Raw genomic sequence first — 20593 nt, 5'->3', positions numbered from 1 at the left:
TCCCAGGTTTGATTCTGACCAAGGACACATGCCTGAGTTGCAAGTTTGATCCCCAGTAGCGTGTGTGCAGGAGGCAGCTGATCCATGATTCTGTCTCATCACGGATGTTTCTATCTCTCTCTTCCTTTCCCTTCCTCTCTGAAATCAATAAAGAATTTCATATATATATTTTTTAAAGAATAATTGCAGGTGGGACATAATAAGCCCAATCATGTTTAATGGACTTTGAAAATTATTTAACTGGTGTGCTACTTGCAACATTTTAAGTGACCTTCAAGCTTGCACCTCATTGCAAAGGGCCCAGTAAGCCAGCCCTGGTCTATTGCTGACTCCCAGGGTCCTCTCTAGGACTCCATGGAATCCAAATGCTCTCCTTTTTCTCTACATTGGGAGTTCTGTTCTCCAACAGAGATCTGAAATTTAAATAGGTTTCTTCCTATTTTAATGTATTTATGTAGCAAACATTTTTTGGTGAGCCAGTGAGTCACTTAGTTAAGGGTTATAGAGAATGAAAAATGAATCAGGTGGAGGTATTTTTGTCATTAACGATGAAACACATATTACCTGTCACAAGAAGATTATATTATAGATAAAATATAAAGTGAGTTCAATGAGAGAGGCTAATTTGACTCGGGAATATCAAGGTGAGCTTGAAGGGGAAGATGACATAGGAACTGAGTTTAATTCACTGACAGAATTTGAAAATTTGGGAAGGAAGGTGGTATTAGAGGGAAAATCGAGGAGAGGTTATGGTATCGGAATAGCAAGAATCTAAGAAATAGCCAGAATCTAAGAAAAATGGCATCCATTTTTTTTTAAATTAACCAAAGAACTTATATGTACTTAGGCCTTGCCCATGGACACTGGCAATAGGTTGGTGAAGGCTGGGGTGAGGCAGGACCTGGGTGGAGGGGGTCAATGGGGAAAAAGAAGGGGGACAACTGTGATCCTCTCAACAGTAAGGATAAAAATTTAGGCCCCGGTACTGAACCTCTGCAGGGCAAAGGGAGACGGGTTAGTACTAGAACATATCTGCACACACAGCGCTGGGTCTCAGGGAATTTGCCATCTGTGCGGTGGATAAGACAAATGCCAAAACAATTCTAGAACCTTATTCTAAAGCAGAAAAGAGCAATAGGACATTTAAGTTCTACATTAGACACCAACCCATTATTGTTTGTTGTTGTTGATCTTTTCTTTTTATTAACTATATGGAGGTTGACCTTGGTTAATGAGGTTATATAGATTTCAAGTGTACATTTCCATGATACATAATCATATATCACATTGTGTGCCTACCCTTCAAAATCAGATTATCTCCCATTTCCATATATTTGGCCCCCTTTATACTTGACTGGTACCTCGTACTCACTTTGACCTTGATTGTTTTATATTATTGTGTGTATGCTGTTTGGCTTCTCTGTGTCTCATTGCTTCATCGAATATAAAAATTTCTTTTATACGTTATTTAAGGTCTCATTCATCTCTATTTTTGAATAAAACCTGTGTGCAATTTTTAACTCAACATAAAAATTCTAAAACAAAATAAGAATTTATCTCTTTACTCTTATTTTGATATCCTATCAGTGTGTTGTCAAAATGGTTGCTCTTCCATTGATTAGACGTGTGTGTGTGTGTGTGTGTGTGTGTGTGTGTGTGTGTTCTTTTGTGTGCATTTAAGGACTAACTATTTCTTGCTGTCTCCCAAATAACAAAGAATGGACAAGTACCTCTAAATCTTGGATTGAAAAATTGGGTGTGACATGAGACAGAAATCTCCACAGAGTGCTGGAAAGAACCAGCAAGAATCGGATTCATGGAAGCCCTGAGAACTGTCTGTCGTTGGTAAACTGAGCTTCCTGCATTTCCTCTCGAAATGGACTGAGTCTCCAATTGCTAACCCTGCCCCTGCTGCTCAATGTGCCTGCCTTATTTTCATTCCGCTGGACAAAGCCAGCTCTGTGCGCCGAAGAATGGGAGACAGATTCCACAGATGCTCCTCTGAGAGCGAGAAGATCCCACACCCAGAAGATGGAGCCACGGAAGCCCTGACATTCACAACTCCGTGTTTCCACTGCCAGGAGTATTTCATTTCACCATCACTGACAGGTGGGATTTTTATCACAAGAAAGCTAAGGTCATAGGATCTCTCTCTGCCGTGATTTAGGAAAAATAAAACTGATGTGAATGCAATTGTTCATAAGTGTGTGTGTGTGTGTGTGTGTGTGTGTGTGTGTGTGTTTGTACAGGAGGCTGAATGTCATCAGTATGTGTTGTTTTTTCCCTTGGAATAATAGTTGCAGAGAGAACCCCAAACCATAAGCACTTTAACAAGCCTTCTTGCACTTCCTAAGCCAATTCCCAGCCTTATTAATCCACTTTGCCCCATTACACAACTCACAAGTGGCCACCGAGTGTTATGGGGCAACAGAAGCCAGAGTGATAACGAGCATGAGAAGCATCTCTTAGAAGTGAGTGCCTTTGAGATTAATTAACGTAAAAGTTTTCTTCTCAGTGATCTCCTTAGAGAAATCTTCTAGGTTGATGTAAGTGGTAAGAAAAGTTACGCAACCCTGGTGGGTGTGACTCAGTGAGTTGGAGCATCATCCCATACACATGGTCAGGGCATATACCTGGGTTGTGGGTTTGATCCCCACTGAGGGTGGATGTGTCAGGCAACTAATCGATGTTTCTCTCTCTCTCTCTCTCTCTCTCTCTCTCTCTCTCTCTCTCTCTCTCTCTCTCAAAAGAATTTTTTAAAGTTATGTAAATTTGTTTCTTATCTGGAGCTTTCCAATGTCTACTTTGAGAAGCAAGGTGTTCATAGGAAAGCACATAGAAAGTGCATGTTGCCCTAACCGGTTTGGCTCACTGGATAGAGCATCAGCCTGAGGACTGAAAGGTCCCAGGTTTGATTCCAGTCAAGGGCATGTACCTTGGTTGCGGACACATTCCCAGTAAGAGGTGTGCAGGAGGTGTGATGATTTCTCTCTCATCAATGTTTCTAGCTCTCTATCCTTCCTCTCTGTAAAATATCAATAAAATATATTTTAAAAAAAGAAAGTGCATGCTGTTACCAGTAGCACAGACCATGCATTGCACTTGAGAGGCGTCAGAGCAGACCTAGGCGTGGCAGAGTGTTAGCCAGCACACATAGAACAATCAAAACACCACTAACGGATGTTTTAAACAACAAGCATTTATTTTCTCACAGTTCTGGAGGCCAGAAGGCTGAGATCAAGGTGTCAGAAAGGTTGGTTTTCGCTAAAGGGACAAGGGAAGGACCTGTTTCAGCCTCTGGGCTTGTACGCAGCCACCTCTTTCTGCCTCCTCCTAAGGCCGTTCCCCTGCAGGCATATCTTTGGTATCACTTTGTGTGCCCAGATTCCCTCTGCTTAAGGACTCCGATCACATTGGATGAGGGCTCACCCTAAGAGCCTCTGGTAATTTAGTCATTTCCACAAGACCCAATTTCCAAGCACAGTCACATTCTGAGGCCCAGGGGGTGAGGGCTTCACATATACATTTTGAGGGTGCTGTTCGGCTGATAACAGAGAGGAAGACAAATGGGAAAGATTTTAAAGGAAGGAAAATGGATGCCACATCAACTGAACGAAAGACAAATGGAAAACCAAAATGTCATCAGTAAAATGTTGGGTTGATCCAGGTCAACCATCAACATCCACTGCAAGGCCAAATCGCTTTGAAAAGAAGACACTGCTCTGTGTTTGGTGGGATCAGGAAGGTGTGGTGTATTATGAGCTTCTAAAACCAGGTGAAACCATTAATATTGATCGCCACCAACAACAAATAATCAATTTGAACCACGCTTTGATTGTAAAATGGCCAGAATGGGCCAGAAGACATGGCAAAGTAATTTGCTTCTTGACGCACCATCACACACTTCAAAACCAGTTAAAGACACGTTAAAAGATCTTGCCTGGGAATATTAACCTACCTGCCGTATTCACCAGACCTTGCTCCTTCAGATGACCACTTGTTTCAATCGATGGCACACGCACTTTCTGAGCAGCACTTCAAAACATACGAAGAAGTGGAAAATTGGGTCTCTGAATGGTCTGCCTCAAAACAAGAAAAGTTCTATTGGGACGGTATCCACAAGTTACCTGAAAGATGGGGGAAATGTGTGGCTATTAATGGAAATTACTTTGAATAGAGCACTTTTGATGTTTCTCTTGAAATTATCCTGTTTTCTTTTATTACAAATCGGCATTTCTAACTGGTTAATGGCTACTCCGCTGCAGTGACTATAGGGGTGCATATAACTTTGGGAATACATGTTCTCACATTTTCCAGATAGATACTCAGAAGAGGGGTTGCTGAGTCATCCTCTTAGCTTTGAATAATTGTTTTTTTTGGGGGGGAGAAGGCGAAGTCCATATTCTTGAGCAAAAAAATTGCAAACCAAGCGACTACAAGACATTCATTCTTACCAGTGTGTTCATCCATTTCAATTAATTTGATTTAGAACAAATGAGCAGTGTGCCAGGGAGCGCCAGGAATAGACAGAGACGGCGAGCACTCCTTGGAAGACTTCCGTTCACGCTCCCTCAGTGCCGCGTGGGGAGCCTTTATCCCACCTACCCTTTCTGCGTCCAGCCCGCAGGCTTCCCCTGGAGATGCCCACACCATAGTCTCTCTCTCTGGGGCTGTCGGTGGGACAAAATGCAGAGGTGAAACTCAGAACAGGCATTGGTTATGTAACAAATATAGGGAGGAGCAAACACACAGGGAACAGAGAATACAATGGGAGGTTGCAGAATGCTTTGGAGAGAAGCCTTTTTTTTTAATTTTTAAAAAATATATTTTATTGATTTTTTACAGAGAGGAAGAGAGAGGGACAGAGAGTTGGAAACATCAATGAGAGAGAATCATCCACCAGTTGCCTCTTGCACACCTCCTACTGGGGCTGTGCCTGCAACCAAGGTACATGCCCTTGACCGGAATCGAACCTGGGACCTCTCAGTCCGCAGGCCTATCCACTGAGCCAAACTGGTTTTGGCCAGAGAAGCCTTTTAAGGAAACTAGACTCCACCCAGGGTCAGGTATCCTATGCAGATGCACTCTGAGACCATATTTGAATCCAGTGTCTCCAGTAATGCTGCCGCTCTAGCCCACTCTTCTCTGAACATACTCTGAATCTCGGCTTCAATATGTTTGTACTTCTCTGTCACCTCTCCTCCTCACCCCCCAGGCTTGGGCCTTAAGCTCCCGTCTATGTTCTAGGCCTGAGGATTAAACATGCTGATAGATGATCGACCCATTGATTTCTCCCCCGCCCCAATGATTATGCCCCTTGATTTCTCCCCCCCCCCCCCAAAAAAAAAGATTAAAAAAAAATATTGTCCCTTTATGTCCAGAACACAGAAAAGTTTCATTCCACCATTAGACCCCACTGGGGCTTCCAAACCCAAGGCTATTCCTGTCATTCCAGGCCCCTACATAGGCGGAAAGGGAGCACAGATACTCCCTGAAGGCAGCAATGCTCCCCACATCGCTCGGAAACCCCGAAACGAGCAGAGAAGTCAATTTGTTTAAGGAGACAGAGTCATTTTGTGCAAGGCGAATCTCCAATGAAGGGACAAACTGCCACACGGAAGGAAGAACTCTGAAAGCAGGTCACATGAATTAAAAAAATATTTTTATTGATTTCAGAAAGGAAGGAAGAAGGAGAGAGAGATACAAACATCAATGCTGAGATGATTGGTTGCCTCTTGTATGCCCCCCACTGGGGTCCAGCCCATAACCCAGCCATGTGCCCTTGACCAGAATTGAACACGGGACCCTTCATTCCACAGGCTGATACTCTGTCCACTGAGCCAAACTGGCTAGAGCCAGGTCAAATTAATTTTATTTATTTTTACAAGAATGTTCACTTACAGATGGCACATAGTTGAGATACCCACTCAAGGAATTATGTCTCATCCCCACCACCCCAAAAGACAAAAGATTGAGAAGCATCTTGCTTCTCCCTATAAAACATTTCTTCCTGCAAAAGCCATTCTTCACGGGGTATGTGTGTGGGCGGAAAACAGAACAAACAAAAGCCTTCAAGCCTCAAGGCCTCCACAGCCCCAGAAAAATATACTCCATATTTCCTGCCATAGTTCACATCTTTATCATGGGATGTCAGTTGCCTATTTGGACCATCTGAGCAGCTCCCACCAGGAAATTAAGGAATGAGAAGAGTTCTTTAAGTGGACTTAGGCTCCAGCGGGAATCCATCACATGTGAAATAATTGGAGATGCATTGTCACCTTCTTCTTCAAGTTCTCGTTTCCTGAGGAACAAGGAGAATCAGCGCTGAGAAGGCTTGGAGGCATGTAGGCCAGGCGACAGGAAAGAGTCCGTCTCCCCTGCAGGAGCATGGCTGGCTCCCCACACTGGCTGGAGGCACAGACACAGCAGTACCGGTAGGCCTGGCAGGTTCCTGGGCTGCTCTCTGATTCTGAGAAGGACAGACAAACTGATCTCCACCCCGTCCCTTCCTTTCCCATCATTCTCCTCTCAGTTTCCTTCCCTCTCCATTTCATTGTTAGAATAAATTGCAATAGTGTATACTACATGCTTCAAGTATCCCAGGATTCTCAATGAATTCCAATAAAAAAAAACACACATACAATAGCGCACTGCATTGAAACAGCCCATTATTGTTCTTCTTAGTGTATATCAACCAAAAGAGAGAGAAAGAGGAGAGAGAGAGAGAGAGAGAGAGAGAGAGAGAGAGAGAGAGAGAAGAGAGAGAGAGAGAGAGAGAGAGAGAGAGAGAGAGAGAGAGAGAGAGAGAGAGAGAGGAAGGAATGGGAAACAAGGTCACACCTTTTCTATGAAACATAATCCAAAGACATCTTGAACCCAGAAATGGCCCCCTGGTTGTATTGACAAATGCAAAACCAAGTCCAGATTTTCTAATGTGGCATCAGACCACAGTCACTGCTCCGCCAATTTCCCCATCTGCCCTTCCCACATGCTCATTGACATGCTGACCTTCTACATGTAAATAAACTTGATACAGCCAGGGCCTGCTTCCAGGTCAAAACCCAACAGATAGAATTTCTAGGTGACAGCAGGTCACTGGTACCTTGGCTTCACTCAGAAGAAACCTGCCTTAGGTCCCTGCAGGAAGTCATTCTCTTTACACAACTCCACTTCTTTCAACAATATCCAGACTGATGAAATGAGGGTTTATTCAGTTTAGGCATTGGAGGAGACAATCAAGGCAGCCAACATAGAGTGTCAGGGTGAGGGGGACAAAGAAGAGGACAAAGGCGTGTCAGTGGATAAAAAAAACTAAAATAAAAATTGAGAAGCAGAAGGAGTAGGCTACTCTGCCTACTGTGGCAAGCTCCTTTCTACCTCATCAGCAATATGAGTCTTTGAGAAAACACAGGCCCCAGACTCAGAAAACCAGCCCTCTGGACTTCATTCTGCCATCACTCCTTACATATGCTTTGACAACCCACTTGAACTCTTTGAATTCTAGTCCCCACATTGGAAAATGGAGGCAATCATAATATATGCATTTTCCCATTAAAAAAAAAATATTGGTGAGAAGCATATAAAAGCAGTTTATAGGTTGCAAGGGCACTTCTGTTGTTGGCTACTGTCCTTCCACTACAACTGCTCAGGAAGGAAGCCCAGTTGATGGAGGACTTTCCTGAGAGACGATTTTACCTCCTTGTTCCTGAGGCTGTAGATCAAGGGATTCAGCATGGGGGTGACCAGGTTATTCAGGACCTGAACCGTTGCATCCAGCAAGGGGCTTGGCGTGGGCCGTAAGTAGATGAGGACCACCGGCATGTAGAAGAGTAGGATGGCAGTGAGGTGGGCGCTGCAGGTGGAGAAGGCATGGCGTTGGCCCTCGGAGGAGCGGATCTGCAGGATGGAGTAGACGATGCGACTGTAGGAGGTGAGGATGAGGAGGAAGCAGCTGAGGGGCATGAGGCCCACGCTGACAAAGCCCACCACCTCCAGGGTGGCGGTGTCCGCACAGGCCAGCTTCAGCATCACGGGGATGTCACAGAAGAAGTAGTCCACCTCGTTGGGGCCGCAGTAGGGTAGCTGGAAGGTGAGCGTGGTTAGGAAGGTGGCCTGGATGCAGCCAAAAAAGGAGGTCCCCGAGGCCAGGATGGCACATACCCTGGGGCTCATGATGACCTGGTAGCGCAGAGGGTGGCAGATGGCCACGAAGCGGTCGTAGGCCATCACCGTGTACAGGAAGCACTCGGTGCAGCCCAGGAAGTGGTAAAAGAAGAGCTGGGACACACAGCCTGCGTAGGAGATGGCCCGGCTGTGCCCTGAGAGGTAGAAGAGCATCTTGGGGGAGCTCACAGAAGGGAAAAAGATGTCACACACAGACAGCTCACACAGGAAGAAATACATGGGGGTGTGCAGCCGAGCGGAGGAGGCGATGGCCAGCAGGATGAGCAGGTTTCCCACGAGAGTGAACACGTAGAAGGTCAAGAACAGGACAAAGAGCACGGCCTCCAGGTCCTCTGTGTGCGGGATGCCCAGCAGGATGAACTCGGTCACCACGGAGGCATTCCTCATGGCCGGGCTCAGGCCAGGCCCAGGAATGGGACTCGGGACACCAAAGTCTGAACACCAATAGCAAATTATCTAGCTGTTTGCTGACCAGTGCTTTGGCTGTGTTTTAACAAGCAGAACCCAGCCCTTTAGGAATGGCAATGTCTGTATAAAACTTGGAGTTGGTGAGAGATGCTTTTGTTAGAGCCACAGTCTCTCTAACCCCTGGAAGGAATGTTTATGTGGAGGCAGGTGGTTGTCTGTGATGACAAGGCCAGGGATTTAAAGGTATATTCAAAACATTGTCCTGTTATGTGGGAAACCATTTTACGGTTCTTTAATTCATGGATTTACTCTCTTTAGGCGTATTTCTCACAATACTTTAAGCAACAAAGTCACACGCTTTAATACCCTCTGGAAAATGTCAGGAAAAGAAATGGCATTAGAAATCAGAACACTTCATTTAAATCCTGGTTTTGTCACCTATTAGCTGTACTCCTTTAAATAATTCACACAACATCTTTACAGACATAGTTCCATTACCTAAGAAATAAAAATCATAATGATCATAAAACAACAAACATACCCTAGTACAATAGCAAAGTTTCTGAGATGTCTGTGAAAGTATTTGGCAAAGAAAAAAATGCAAATGAAAAAAGTTTGTTTCTTTTATGAATCTTAGAAGTTATTTCTTTACGTGCTTTCCTTTAATGCTGGTAGTGTATAATTATTTGCAAATAGATGCCTTATGAAACAACACTATTGAATAGACTTGGACTATATCGTTTCCAGGTTATATCCTCCCAAAACTGGGAGGTGTAATATTTCCAAACGTATCAGGAGATGTTGCTCTGATTTTTGTGGTCCTTTTAACATTTTCTAAGAGCGTTTGAGGCAAATTTGAATTGATACGTAAAAGAAATAGAGGCAGCAAGGAAGGCACCAAATTAATGTCCCATAGGCAGCAGGTCAAAGAGCAGCTCTAATGGGGAAGGTTCAGCAAGTCAAGAGCAGGACAGAGGGTCTAGCAGCACAGAGATCTCATCCTCTGATAACACATTCCAATACCAATACCAATACCAATACCAATATTATTACTAATGCTACATAGGTGCATGCATTAATATGTGTCTCATTTAATGACTGTTTGCTGTATACAAAGGACTAGGCTTAACACTTTAAAAAATATGACACTTTAAAAATAATCCTGTAAGAAGAAACGATTAGTACTATTGCCATCTACCAATCAGGAAACATTTACAAAAAGGAAGCAAATTGCCTACATTTACAAAGCAAGTCTGAGTCACAGCGAAGACCAATCTTTTTCATGCTATTGTCCACACCCTTTTCCACCAGGAACACTGCCTTCTGTTTGCCTGTCTTTTTAAGGACAGCCTGTCTCATCGATAGCCAAGGATACCCTTTTAAACGGGTTTGTATCATTTCATACTAAGATACGAAAAGGATTCTATTTCGTTTCTTCCCAGTCGTTTCCATTCATGAACGTTAGAGCACGTCTAGTTAACATCTAATTTAGTTTTTAAAATCACACAACGAGCTTAGGTCTTACCTTTGCCACTATACCTGCATATCAACCCCAATGTGGGAACTTGGAAGTCAGAGAGACACATTCTCTGTCGGGATTTCAATCATAACCTGTGGCAGGTGCCACGTAAACACATATCTAAACAAAATGAGGAACTCACCTATTGCCCTAGAACTGAGCAAAAGCCAAGATGGCCGAGAGGAACAGTGGCATTATTGAGGAGCGATGCTGCTGAGCATGACCTTCTTGCTACTAATTCTAGCCACACGTGAGCGCTATCTCTGAACTGTGCAAATTTCTCTTCCATCTGGAGCATCTGTCCCAGGTCAGCAAAGGCTGTCAGAGGTCAGAGGTCTTTGGTCCTTGCCTGTAATCAGATATCATGATACTGGATGATTCTATAGAAAGGCCATTTTAGGGAAAAGAAGTCAGCAAGGGAGGACCCTGCGTGTGGAGCTGGAGCTCATAGTGATATAAGAGCAGCAGTGTGGACACTCTCTCAGTCTACCTCCGAGCACAGTTGTTTTCCAAAGTGCAGTTATGAGGCCTGACAGTTACTGCTTCTCGGCAGAGCAGAGTGCTCTGGCTAAAGGCGCCTCAGGTCTCCTACTTATAAAGAATCGAGTCTCCTAGGGTTTGCACCATCAAGACCTGCACATACTCTCCGTGGATTGCTTCATTGGAAGTTTTTCAAACCCCCTTAAGCCTTACTTTCCACTCACTGATGGCTCTGAGGGAGCAATTAGTTTGTGAAACTAATTCATCATCTAGTTATAAGATAATAGTAATGAGATCATCGAAAAGGGTGCAGTAAAGTGGGCTATATCTATATTTCTCCAAGATAGTTTGCATGGTAAAAGGTGCTCCAATGCTATTCTTACATCACCTGCAGTGCTTTTTTGTGTGTTTAGGAGATGATCAGGCTGGCAGGCAGAAGTGGTTAGGGGCAATCAGGCAGGTGAGCGGTTGGGAGCCAGCAGTCCTGGATTGTGAGAGGGATGTCTGACTGCCCGTTTAGGCCCAGTCCTGGCCAGTGGGATCAGGCCTAAACGGGTAGTCGGAAATCCCTCGAGGGGTCCCAGATTGGAGAGAGTGCAGGCTGGGCTGAGGGACACCCCCAACCCCTGCACAAAAGAGAGTAAATCCATCTTGCACTGGGCCTCTAGCTTAAAAATAAATCGTGTATATGACCATAGTGATTACAATGATAATCATTAAAATCCCAAAACTGTTATGAACACATTAAAAGCATTTTTAAATTTATTTTTATTGATTTTAGAGGAGAAGGGAAAAAGAGATAGAAACATCAATGTTGTGAGAGACTTATTGATTGACTGCCTCCTACGCACCTGCAATTGGAATTGAGCCCATAACCCAGGCATGTGCCCTTGTCCAGAATCAAACCTAGGAACCTTCAGTCCACAGGCTGACAATCTAAACACTGAGCAAAATTTGCCAGGGTTAGGCCAAATTAATTTTCTTTTTCTTTTCTTTTTTCTTTTTTAAATATATTTTTATTGATTTTGTACAGAGAGGAAGGGAGAGAGATAAAGAGTTAAAAACATCGATGAGAGAGAGTCATCATCAGCTGCCTCTTGCACACTCCCTACTGGGAATATGCCTGCAACCAAGGTACATGCCCTTGACCGGAATCGAAATCGGGAACCTTCAGTCACCAAGCCAACGCTCTATCCATTGAGCCAAACCGGTCTCGGCTAATTTTATTTTTCTTACAAGAATTTTATTTTTTTCACAGATAACACATAATTGAGATACCCATTCAAGGAATTATGTCTCATCCCCACCACCCCAAAAAACAAAAGATTGAGAAGCATCTTGCTTCTCCCTATAAAACATTTCTCCCTGCAAAAGCCATTCTTCACGGGGTATGTGTGTGGGCGGAAAACAGAACAAACAAAAGCCTTCAAGCCTCAAGGCCTCCACAGCCCCAGAAAAATATACTCCATATTTCCTGCCATAGTTCACATCTTTATCATGGGATGTCAGTTGCACATTTGTTTCTTTTCTCCAGCAGACTATGACTCACTCTGGTAGGATCACCTTTTCTTCATCTTTGCATTCCCCATCTATAGCCCAAAGTTATTCACCAAATGATATCTGTCTGAGTGAACATGAAAAGGAATTAGATTGCATCCTTAATTCTTTTTAAAAAAAATATATTTTATTGACTTTTTACAGAGAGGAAGGGAGAGAAATAGAGAGTTAGAAACATTAATCAGCTGCCTCCCGCACCCCCCCCCCCACTGGGTATATGCCCGCAACCAAGGTACATGCTCTTGACCAGAACTGAACCCAGGACCCTTGAGTCCGCAGGCCGACACTCTATCCCACATGTGTCAAACACAAGGCCCGCGGGCCAGATCCAGCCCGCCAGGCCTTGCAATGTGGCCCGCACCGCGCTGTCATCACTGCAATCTGCTGTCAGTTTATGACATTGTCAGTTTATGACTGTTCAGTAAACCATTCTGCCGGCGATTTAGGCTGGATTTTAGATTTTGGCCCCTTCTCTGATTGAGTTCGACACCCCTACTCTATCCACTGAGCCAAACTGGTTAGGGCAGATTGCATCCTTTATTCTTAAAAACTGTTCTATTTGGATCATCTGAGCAGCACCCACCAGGAATTTAAGGAATGGAAAGAGTTCTTCAAGTGGACTTAGGCTCCAGTGGGAATCCACCACATGTGAAATAATTGGAGATGCATTGTCACCTTCTTCTTCAGGCTCTTGTTTCCTGAGGAACAGGAGAATCAGCGCTGAGAAGGCTTGGAGGCATGTAGGCCAGGCGACAGGAAAGAGTCCGTCTCCCCTGCAGGAGCATGGCTGGCTCCCCACACTGGCTGAGGCACAGACACAGCAGTACCGGTAGGCCTGGCAGGTTCCTGGGCTGCTCTCTGATTCTGAGAAGGACAGACAAACTGGTCTCCACCCCGTCCCTTCCTTTCCCATCATTCTCCTCTCAGTTTCCTTCCCTCTCCATTTCATTGTTAGGATAAATTGCAATAGTGTATTCTACATGCCTCAGGTGTGCTAGGATTCTCAATGAATTCCAGTCATAAAAACAACAGTGTACTGCATTGAAACAGCCCATTATTGTTCTTCTTAGTGTATTTCAGCCCAAAGAAAAAGAGAGAGAGAAAAAGAGAGAGAGAGACAGATATGAAGGAATGGGGAACAATGTCACACCTTTTCAATGAAACTAACACCAAAGACACAGAATGGTCCCCTGGGTGTACTGAAAAACACAAAGTCAAATCCAGATTTTCTAATGTGGCATCAGACCACAGTCACTGCTCCGCCAATTTCCCCACCTGCCCTTCTCACATGCTCATTGACATGCTGACCTTCTACATGTAAATAAACTTGATACAGCCAGGGCCTGCTTCCAGGTCAAAACCCAACAGATAGAATTTCTAGGTGACAGCAGGTCACCGGTACCTTGGCTTCACTCAGAAGAAACCTGCCTTAGGTCCCTGCAGGAAGTCATTCTCTTTACACAACTCCACTTCTTTCAACAATATCCAGACCGATGAAATGAGGGTTTATTCAGTTCAGGCATTGGAGGAGACAATCAAGGCAGCCAACATAGAGTGTCAGGGTGAGGGGGACAAAGAAGAGGACAAAGGGGTGTCAGTGGATAAAAAAAAAATAAATAAAAATTGAGAAGCAGAAGGAGTAGGCTACTCTGCCTACTGTGGTAGGCTCCTTTCTACCTCATCAGCAATATGTTGTTCTCGAGAAAGCACAGCCCCAAGACTCAGAAAACCAGTCCTTAGGGCTTCATTCTGCCATCACTTCTTACATATGCTTCAAATTCTACCCACTTGAACTCTTTGAATCCTATCCCCACATTGGAAAATGGAGGCAATCATAATATCTGGACACTCCCATTAAAAAGATATTATTGAGAAGCATATAAAAGCAGTTTATAGGTTGCAAGGGCACTTCCGTTGTTGGCTACTGTCCTTCCACTACAACTGCTCACGAAGGAAGCCCAGCTGATGGAGCACTTTCCTGAGAGACGATTTTACCTCCTTGTTCCTGAGGCTGTAGATCAAGGGGTTCAGCATGGGGGTGACCAGGTTATTCAGGACCTGAACCGTTGCATCCAGCCAGGGGTCTGACGTTGGCCGTAAGTAGATGAGGACCACCGGCATGAAGGCAAGCAGGATGGCAGTGAGGTGGGCACTGCAGGTGGAGAAGGCACGCCGTTGGCCCTCAGCGGAGTTGATCTGCAGGATGGAGTAGACGATGCGGCTGTAGGAGGTGAGGATGAGGAGGAAGCAGCTGAGGGGCATGAGGCCCACGCTGACAAAGCCCACCACCTCCAGGGTGGCGGTGTCCGCACAGGCCAGCTTCAGCATCACGGGGATGTCACAGAAGAAGTAGTCCACCTCGTTGGGGCCGCAGTAGGGTAGCTGGAAGGTGAGCGTGGTTAGGAAGGTGGCCTGGATGCAGCCAAAAAAGGAGGTCCCCGAGGCCAGGATGGCACACACCCTGGGGCTCATGATGACCTGGTAGCGCAGAGGGTGGCAGATGGCCACGAAGCGGTCGTAGGCCATCACCGTGTACAGGAAGCACTCGGTGCAGCCCAGGAAGTGGTAAAAGAAGAGCTGGGACACGCAGCCTGCGTAGGAGATGGCCCGGCTGTGCCCTGAGAGGTAGAAGAGCATCTTGGGGGAGCTCACAGAAGGGAAAAAGATGTCACACACAGACAGCTCACACAGGAAGAAATACATGGGGGTGTGCAGCCGAGCGGAGGAGGCGATGGCCAGCAGGATGAGCAGGTTTCCCACGAGAGTGAACACGTAGAAGGTCAAGAACAGGACAAAGAGCACGGCCTCCAGGTCCTCTGTGTGCGGGATGCCCAGCAGGATGAACTCGGTCACCACGGAGGCATTCCTCATGGCCGGGCTCAGGCCAGGCCCAGGAATGGGACTCGGGACACCAAAGTCTGAACACCAATAGCAAATTATCTAGCTGTTTGCTGACCAGTGCTTTGGCTGTGTTTTAACAAGCAGAACCCAGCCCTTTAGGAATGGCAATGTCTGTATAAAACTTGGAGTTGGTGAGAGATGCTTATGTTAGAGCCACAGTCTCTCTAACCCCTGGAAGGAATGTTTATGTGGAGGCAGGTGGTTGTCTGTGATGACAAGGCCAGGGATTTAAAGGTATATTCAAAACATTGTCCTGTTATGTGGAAAACCGTTTTACAGTTCTTTAATTCATGGATTTACTCTCTTTAGGCGTATTTCTAATCTGAACTCTCACAATATCTCTGAGCAACAAACTGGTACTCTTTCATACCCCCTGAAAAATATCAGGAAAAGAAATGGCATTAGAAATCAGAACACTTCATTTAAAAGCTGATTTCACTGTACTGGTTTAAGTAATTTATACAACAATTTTTCGTTGTCATAGTAGCATTACTTAGGAAATAAAAATCATAGTGACCATAACTACAACATGAACAACAAAAATAACCTAGTACAATAGAAAAGTTTCTGAAATGACTGTGAAAGTATTTGGCAAAAAAAAAAAATCCAAATGAAAAGACTTCCTATCTTTTATGTATCTTAAAAATTATCCATTTACATGCTTTCCTTTAATGCTGGTAGTGTATAATTACTTGCAAATAGATGCCTTATGAAACAACACTATTGAATAGACTTGGACTATATCGTTTCTAGATTATATCCTCCCAGAACTGGGAGGTGTAATATTTCCAAACGTATCAGGAGATGTTGCTCTGGTTTTTGTGGTCCTTTTAACATTTTCTAAGAGCGTTTGAGGCAAATTTGAAATGCTACGTAAAAGAAATAGAAGCACCAAGGAAGGCACCAAATTCATGTTCCTGTGATGAAGAAAAAAATACAGACCCATAGGCGTAAGGTCAAAAACAGCTCTAATGGGGAAGATTCAGCAAGTCAAGAGCTGGACATAGTGTCTGGCAGCACAGAGATATCCTTCTCTGGTAACACATACTAATACTAATACTAATACTACCCTGTTTCCCTGTCTTATATTAATTTTTGCTCCCAAAGATGCGCTAGGTCTTATTTTCAGGGAATGTCTTATTTTTCCATGAAGAAGAATATGGTACACATTTATTGTTAAATGAAAATAAAGGAAATTTATTACCTGTATACGGTACGGTAGTACGGTAGTTGTCAACACAAACCAGACAAACTGTGAATTCTACAGTATCAAGAATTTACTCATTTGTTCAATGACAATCATGTCATCATCTTCTGGAACATCATCATAACAATCCAATTCCTGAATTTCCTGGTGAATTTCTTGTGATTCCATTTCTTTCAGAATCAGTGGACCAAATCTCTCATGTTTAGCAATAGCACTGTTTTTAAATGACTACTTCTTGTCAAGGTAGCCTGCTTGCAGTGCATTTGCAATGCAACTGTCAGTGATTTTCTCCCATGAATTCTTCACCCAAGTCACAACTTCTTGCAGTTTAGGTTTCACAAAGTTTACAGTAAATTAATTTTCATTCTGAGACAGCACCTAGGAGGGGGCCTTATTTTCGGGGGATGCCTTATATTTCACTCAGAAGGAAACCTGTAAGTAGGTCTTATTTTTGGAGGATGTCTTATTTTCGGGGAAACACAGTAATACTAATACTAATGCTACATAGGGGCATGCATTGACTATTTGCTGTGTACCTAGTACTGGGCTTAACACTTTAAAAAATATGACACTTTTTAAAACTCTGTAGGAGGTGACACTATACCTGAACATCAACCCCAATGTGGGGACATTGAAGTTACAGAGAGACATTCACCATGGGATTCCAATCATAACCTGTGGCAGGTGCCACATAAACATGTATCTAATAGAATGGCCACGCCAAAATGAGGAACTCACCTATTGCCCCAGAACTGAGCAAAAGCCAAGATGGCATCTGTCCCAGCTCAGCAAAGGCTGTCAGAGGTCTTTGGTCCTTGCCTATGATCAGACTTCTTGATACTGGATGATTCTATAAGAAGGCCTTTTTAGGAAAAAGAAGTTGGCAGGATTAGGAAGGACTTTGTGTGTGGAGCTGGAGCTCATCTATATATATAAAAACCTAAGCAACTATTAGGACCCAACGATTGGAATGATTAGAATGACTGGCCCATCGGCTGTAGCTATGATGTGCACTGACCAGACCTTACTGCTGGGGCCCTGACATCCCTAAATCTGTTTTATGCACACCCCGGACCCAGATAGGAGGGAGGAGGGAGCCCAATTACTCATGGAATCAGCTGTTGGTTAGCTTGCTGCTGGGGCCAACCTTCCTCTGTCTTTTCCCCCTGCCCCACATGGACTCCAATTGCCACCCAGGCCAAGGGACCACACCTTGCACAAATTATTGCACCGGGCCTCTAGTAGTCATATAAGAGCAGCAGTGTGGACACTCTCACAGTCTACTTGAGAGCACAATTAAGTTTCCAAAGTGCGGTTATAAAGAGCTGGCAGTTACTGCTTCTTGGCAGAGCACAGAGTGCTCCAGCTAAAGGCATGTCAGGTCTCCTACTTATAAAGAATCGAGTCTCATAGGGTTTGCACTGATCAAGACTTGCCTAGACTCACTCTCCCTGGATTGCTTCCTTGTTTTTTTGTGTGTGTTTTTTTTCAAACCCCCTTAAGCCCTACTTTGGACCCACTGATGGCTCTGAGGGAGCAATTAGTTTGTGAAACTAATTCATCACCTAGTTATAAGATAATAGTAATGAGATCATCAGAAAGGGTGCCCTCAAGTGGGAAATATCTATATCTCTCTACAGTCAGCTAGCCTGAGGGACAAACCCACCCACGGATAAGTCAGCAGCCATCAAGACTTACTAACAACAAGAGTACTCACATAAGCCACACAAGGGACATCTCTGAAGCACCTGGTTCAGATAATAAAAAAGACTGTACCACTGAATTTCACAGGAAATCTACTACACAAGGCCATTCTACCTAGAACAGAAGACATAGAAGATCTATCTAATACACAGAAACAAATACAGAGAGGCAGCCAAAATGGGGATATATTTAGAGAGCCCCCCAAAAAGACTTTCCCAGATTAAAAAAAAAAAAAAAAGGCTAAAGGAGTTTATTACCACCAAACTAGCTCTGCAAGAAATGCTAAAATGACTGTTGTGAGAAGAATAGAGAGAAAGAGAAGAACACAGGTATAAAGAACAAAAATGACAATAAATGAGTAGCTGCCAATACTAACCTTAAATGTAAATGAACGAAATGCTCCAATCAAAATACACAGAGTAGCTGAATGGATAAGAAAATATTATATATATATATATATATATATTGTCTACAAGAGACCCAACTCAGAACAAAAGATAGATAGGATGAAAAGGAGGGGATTGAAAAATAAATTTCCATGCAAAAAGAAACCAAAAGACAGCAGGGATAGTAAAAAAAAAAAATAAAAAAAGTAAAAAAATCTATATCTATATCTATATCTATATCTATATCTATATCTATATCTATATCTAACAAAATAGGCTTCAAAACAAAAGCCATAAAAGATACAAAGGCCACTGCATTATACCAAAGGGTATGATCCAACAAGAGAATATAACACTGCTAAACATATATGCACCCAATATAGGAGCACATAAATATATAACATATCTCTTGGAGAACTTTAAGGGAGAGATCAACAGCAAGGGGATAGTCACAGTAGGGGATGTGAACACTCCACTGACATCACTGCATAGATCTTCCAGATAAAAAATGAATTAAGGAAACAGCGACTTCAAATGAGAAACCAGATCAGACAGAGTTAATCAACATTTACAGAACATTTCACTCCAAAGCTGCAGAATATACAGTCTTCTCAAGTGCACATGGGACATTCTTGAGGATAGACCACATGATAGGGCACAAAGTAAGTTTCTACAAATTAAAGAAGACTGAAATAATCCAAGTATCTTCTCAGATCACCATGGCATGAAACTAGCAATACTACAATAAAAACAAAATATTCTGATACACTGAAGCGAAATAGTATGTTATTTATTAATCAATGAGATCAAGGAAAAAAAATTGAAAACTTCCTGGAAACAAGTGAAAATGAACACACAACTCAAACTCTATGGGACACAGTGAAAGCAATCCTGAGAGGGAAGTCCATATCATTACAGGCCTACCTCTAGAAACAAAAACTATCACTAATATACTATCTAACCCTACAACTAAAAGAATTAGAACAAGAACAACAAGAAAATACAAGAATAAGTAGAAGGAAGTAAATAACAAAGATGAGAATGGAAATAAATGATATGGAATATAAAAGAACAATACACAAGATAAATTAAACCAAGAGTTGGTCTTTTAAAGATAAATAAGAGTGATGAACCACTAGCCAGACTCATCAAGTAACAAAGAGGACCTAAATTAATAAAATCAGAAACAAATGAGATGAAGTAACAACAGAAATACAAAGAATTATAAGAAAATGCTATGAACAGCTATGTACCAACAAACTGGACAACCTGCACAATATGGACAAATTCATAGAAACATCCTATATTCCAAAACTCAATAAGAATAAAAAAAAAAACCCTGCCAAAACTGGTTTGGCTCAGTGGTAGAGCATTGGTCTGCAGACTGAAAGGTCCCGGGTTCGATTCTGGTCAAGGGCATGTACCTTGGTTGCGGGCACATCCCCAGTAGGGGGTGTGCAAGAGGCAGCTGGTCGATGTTTCTCTCTCATCGACATTTCTAGCTCTCTCTCTCTCTCTCCTCTCTGTAAAAAAAAAATCAATAAAATATATTAAAAAAGAGAATAAAAAAACCTGAATAGACCAATAAAAACTAATGAATTTGAACCAGTAATAATAATAAAAATTTATAATAAAAATATAATAATAATAATAAACAAAAGTCCTGGACCTTATGGCTCCACAGGGGAGTTTTAGCAAACATTCAAAGAAGAACTAACACCAACTAAAATGTCCATAGTACATAAAGCAATCTATAGATTCAATGCAGTCCATATTAAAATACCAATGGCATATTTCACAGAACTAAAATCTACTCTAAAAATTTCAACAGGAAGGAAGATGCCCAAGCTCTTTTTATGTGGCCAGCATTAGCTTAAAAAATCAAATCAAATCATCCAAATTGTAAGGGGTGAAGTAAAACCCTCAAGACTCCACAAAAGACCTAGTAGACTTGTGAATTTGGCAAAGTAACAGGATACAAAAATAACATCTAGAAATTGATAGCATTTATATACACTAATAATGAACTCTAAGAAAGATAAACTAAAAAAAAAAAAATCCTATTTACCATAGCAACAACAAAATAATAATACCTAGGAATAAACTTAACCAAGGAGATAAAAGACCTGTCCTTAGAAAACTATAGGACATTGGAACAATAAATGGAAGATACAAACAAATGGAAAGACATATTCTGTTCATGGGTTGGGAAAATAAACATGATTAGAATGTCCAAAAGTACCCAAC

At 42.9% G+C, this 20593-nt stretch overlaps 2 protein-coding genes across 2 annotated transcripts; both read right to left on the bottom strand.

Annotated features, from left to right (window-relative positions):
- Positions 1-7635: 7635 nt before the first annotated feature.
- LOC311613589 (olfactory receptor 10D1B-like) lies at positions 7636-8723 on the bottom strand (the record flags this gene model as incomplete). The annotated part of the gene is made up of 1 exon (XM_084867632.1): positions 7636-8723. Exon 1 carries the CDS (start codon positions 8569-8571, stop codon positions 7636-7638), a length of 936 nt encoding a protein of 311 aa, XP_084723758.1. The 5' UTR covers positions 8572-8723.
- A 5359-nt stretch (positions 8724-14082) lies between these two features.
- LOC311613626 (olfactory receptor 10D1B-like) lies at positions 14083-15336 on the bottom strand. The gene has a single exon (XM_084867714.1). The coding sequence runs from the start codon at positions 15017-15019 to the stop codon at positions 14084-14086; it is 936 nt and encodes a 311-aa protein (XP_084723840.1). The 5' UTR covers positions 15020-15336; the 3' UTR covers position 14083.
- Positions 15337-20593: the final 5257 nt, after the last annotated feature.

This window comes from Pipistrellus hanaki (assembly GCF_964339955.1).
Source record: "Pipistrellus hanaki genome assembly, chromosome: 19".
Taxonomy (NCBI): Eukaryota; Metazoa; Chordata; class Mammalia; order Chiroptera; family Vespertilionidae; genus Pipistrellus; species Pipistrellus hanaki.
This window is presented reverse-complemented; position numbering and strand designations above follow the sequence as displayed.